The 3752-nt window shown below is 37.8% G+C and overlaps 1 protein-coding gene across 1 annotated transcript in view; it reads left to right on the forward strand.

The window, feature by feature from the left end:
- Positions 1-399: 399 nt before the first annotated feature.
- Positions 400-3752, forward strand: part of LOC107854649 — a 27063-nt gene continuing 23710 nt past the window's right edge. The window contains exons 1-2 of the mRNA XM_047393829.1: positions 400-966; positions 2033-2105. Of these exons, the coding sequence (XP_047249785.1) occupies positions 838-966; positions 2033-2105 (202 nt within the window). The 5' untranslated portion in view covers positions 400-837. The remainder of the gene's footprint in view (positions 967-2032; positions 2106-3752) is intronic.

Here is a 3752-nt window from a genome sequence, read left to right on the forward strand (position 1 = left end):
AGTCCTTCTGATAAATGACACGTTTCTATATTTAGTAACAATTTAACTTTAAATTATCAATTTCATTTTAATGAGATAATTTATAACCATGCAAACACTTATGATTTATTTTAGATCATAAATTTTAAAATTTTCTCATATTTCTTAAAACTGTAATTAGTCAAATTATACATCATATACCTCATCTGTTTTATTTTGATTGACCCCTCTACTACTTATCTAATTTATTAAATCAAAAGAATTCTTTTATTTTTTCTTTTTATTGTTAGTATTAAATAATTACATCATTATTAATAAAATTAATTTAAGAATATATATATATATATGCCTAATTAAAATTTCTTACAAAGAGTGTATCAAATTAATAAAAATCAAGTAAAAGATTGACACAAAAGGACTAGTAAAGTGAGAGGAATTGCCCATGAATTTGACCTAAATTAAAAGAAGAAAACCTACGTTACTTCTCCCATGTCTCTTCTCTAACTTTGTTAGAGCTGGTGATCGAAGGTGACAAATATCCGTGCATATAATATAATCGAGGTGCACCAAACTAGTCCGGACGTCAAAGAAAAAAAGAGTGACGGGTCAGATGCAACATCCTCTGCTTAACCCTATAATAATAAACATAAACTGACGGCTCTTATTCAACTGCACTTTGCCCATTCCACAAGTTAAATCACTCTAAACTAGACAGTTCGAGGCAATTAACATTAATCTCCAACTTAGTTGTCTCTTCCCAAACTTATAATACGGAAAAACAAAACCCATTTTCCTTAAAATTCGATAATTATTAGGAGTATTCCTTTTTTTTTTTTTTTTGCAAATCCGGTGGAAGCAATGTACAGAGGTCTGCAGCGGTTTAGAACCTCTGGTTCTTCGATTGTTAACCGCTTAACAGTGCCTCAGTTGAGAAGGAAGGCTTCTAATTCATTGTCTGCTATTCAGGATACTTATTATTCAACTAAGGTATTGTTTTTTCTTTTATTTTTGAACTTCTTTTTTTGTGATTGTTTGTTGAGTTTTAAAGGGTAGTTGTAACCGGTAAAGTTGTTGTTAAGTTGTTACGTGACCACATTGTTATTGGAGCATAAGGCTGTGTACATTAGACTTTTGATTTAACTGTTCCCCGGACCCCACACAGGGGTAGCTTTATTATTTGATGGGTAGCCATAATTGATAAAGTTGTTCATGTGCCACGATGTCACGGGAGGATAGGATTATGTACCATAGTCTCGTTGTTGCCATGTGACCACGATGTCATGGGAGGGTAATGCCATGTGGCCACGATGTCACGAGAGGATAATATTGTGTACCGTAGTCTCGTTGTTGCCATGTGACCACGATGTCACGGGAGGGTAAGATTGTGTAACATAGTCTCTTGTGGCATGACCCTTTCCCGTCCTCATTGACGGGAGCTTTAGTCCACCCCGCTGTCCTACACTTAGTTCCTTGATGGGTATTGATTATTCTTGTGGGTTTTGGGTTAAAGTTGTTCAATATGTGGTAGCATTATTACTGTATCGGGCTGCCCTGACTTCATTATTTGATGGGTAGCCATAATTTGTAAAGTTGTTGTCATGTGACCATGATGTCATGAGATGTTAAGATTGTGTACAGTAGACCCTTGTGGCACATTGATACGACCCTTTTTGGACCCCACACATAGCGGTAGCTTTATTGCACCGATCTACACTCAATTCTTTGATTGCTATTGATTATTCCAATGGGTTTTGTATTAAAGTTGTTCAAAATGTGGAAATAACCTCTTGTAGAAATGCAGGGTAAGACCAAAGACCACATATAATAGGCCTTTGGTTGTCCGACCCTTCATGCTCTTGTGGTCCAGCCCTTCTTGGAATCCACACATAGTTGGAGCTTTAGTGCACCGGGCTGTACTGCCCTTATTATTTGATGGTTATTGATTAGTTTTTATTGGTTTAGGATTAAAAGTTGTTTCCTTTTTTTGATAGATATATGTAATAGTGGAAATATGATTTATTTCTTGTGTTTGTGTGATTTCATTGGGGAATAGGATATATTCGAGAGGCATAAGGTGGTGTTCACAATCTCAACATCAATAGCATCAGTTGCTACAGCATGGTTCGGTATGTTGATTGTATTGTTTTGTCCTCACATATTTTTCATGAACTTGTTTGCCAATTCTTGTTGGAGATTTGGGTGTTCATTTAAGAGCTTTAATGTTTTCCCCCATTATCTGGTTTGTGCATTGTCATGGGAGGAAGTTTTTGATGTGTAAAAGAGTGGTTAGTCTTTATTTAGTAAGTAAGAAGGGTTGCCTATGTTCTTTCTTGTGTACGCATAGTTCCTTTAGATTGGAGCCCATAGCTACTGGATCAATAAGCCTATTCTAGTTTGCCTTGTGTCATCCGATGTTTGGGAATTCATTGGATTGTGACATTGCTTTGGGAATTCACTGGATCGTGAAGTTGCTTCACACTTACCATATCGAGGGAATGAAAATGAACTTGTCGCCTAAAAATATGAAATGAGGAGAGGATATCTATTGAACAGATGTCTCGTTGGGTTTTTTGAAAAGGTAAGCAAAGAAAAGCCTTCTTTATCTGAGATAAAGAAGATGGTCATCGTCCGAGTGGAAGAAAACCTTCGGGGTGAACATCTATGAGCTATACAGAGACATGTTCCTATTTGAATTTCCCAATAGATTCATGGCGGAACAGACGATACAAGGTCAATGGAAGTGGAAGAGTATAGCTTTCAACTTAGAATGGTGGTGCCCGGTGACGGGATGCGTTCCAAATTCCTCGAAAACCCAAGATACTTGGATCAAAGTGGTGGGAGTTCCCCTACATCTCTGGTCGCATCAGGTCTTTGTGGAAATTGGTCGAATATGTAGCGGATGGGTTGCTACTAAATAAGAGACTGAACTGAAGAATCATATGAAGTGGGCAAGAATTTTGGTAGCTAACGACGGAAGAAACATACCAAAAATGAAAATCTCGAGAGGAGGGATCAGTTATCATTTTTCGATATGGATGGAAAGCAAAGTGAGGTTCGAAGAGTCGCCGGAAAAAATTTGCAGACCTACCGGAGAAGACAGTCCCACAAAATACCCAGTTCAAACCTCGGACCAGCAAGTATTGCAGTGCTTCTGCTATCACTACAATTCAGTACAAAAATCCTAAATTCTTAGGGATTCCCATTCAAAGAAGCACGTGGGGGAAGGTTTGTTGACAGCTGCTAGTTTGAAGTACAAATCTCCACATGAGTGTCACGTGAATCACTTAATGCAGAGTCCAACACTGGGCCTTTCTAGGCCCAACATGAGGGAGTTTAATGATAAAGAGGATGATGGGCCTGATCCAGCAAGCTTTGTTATTTTTAACAAAATAACAAGTCCAACTCAGTTAATTATAAACAATGATCTTTCCAGTGGGCTTACCCTTGAAGAATTAAAATCTCAAGCCTCTGTTTCAGTCGTGCATGCATCAAAACAGAGAATGACATAGGAAATTACAGTGGTGAATTCTATTGGGGATTTTATGGAAGAACCCTTGCAAGCCATGGAGGGGACAAATATTCAAGAAGACACAAGGGGAGATTTGAACATGAGAACACTCGTAAACACTGGAGAATCAGATCACAGGGGAGGGATTTCCATTGAAGACTGGGAGATTGAAGATGCAGAATCACTGCATATACAGGAACAACAACTTCTTGCAGTGAAAGAGAGGAGGTCTCTGCATGGGTAAAAACTACAACAACAACAACAA

The sequence above is a fragment of the Capsicum annuum genome, chromosome 7 (genome assembly GCF_002878395.1).
Source record: "Capsicum annuum cultivar UCD-10X-F1 chromosome 7, UCD10Xv1.1, whole genome shotgun sequence".
NCBI classification, from domain to species: Eukaryota; Viridiplantae; Streptophyta; class Magnoliopsida; order Solanales; family Solanaceae; genus Capsicum; species Capsicum annuum.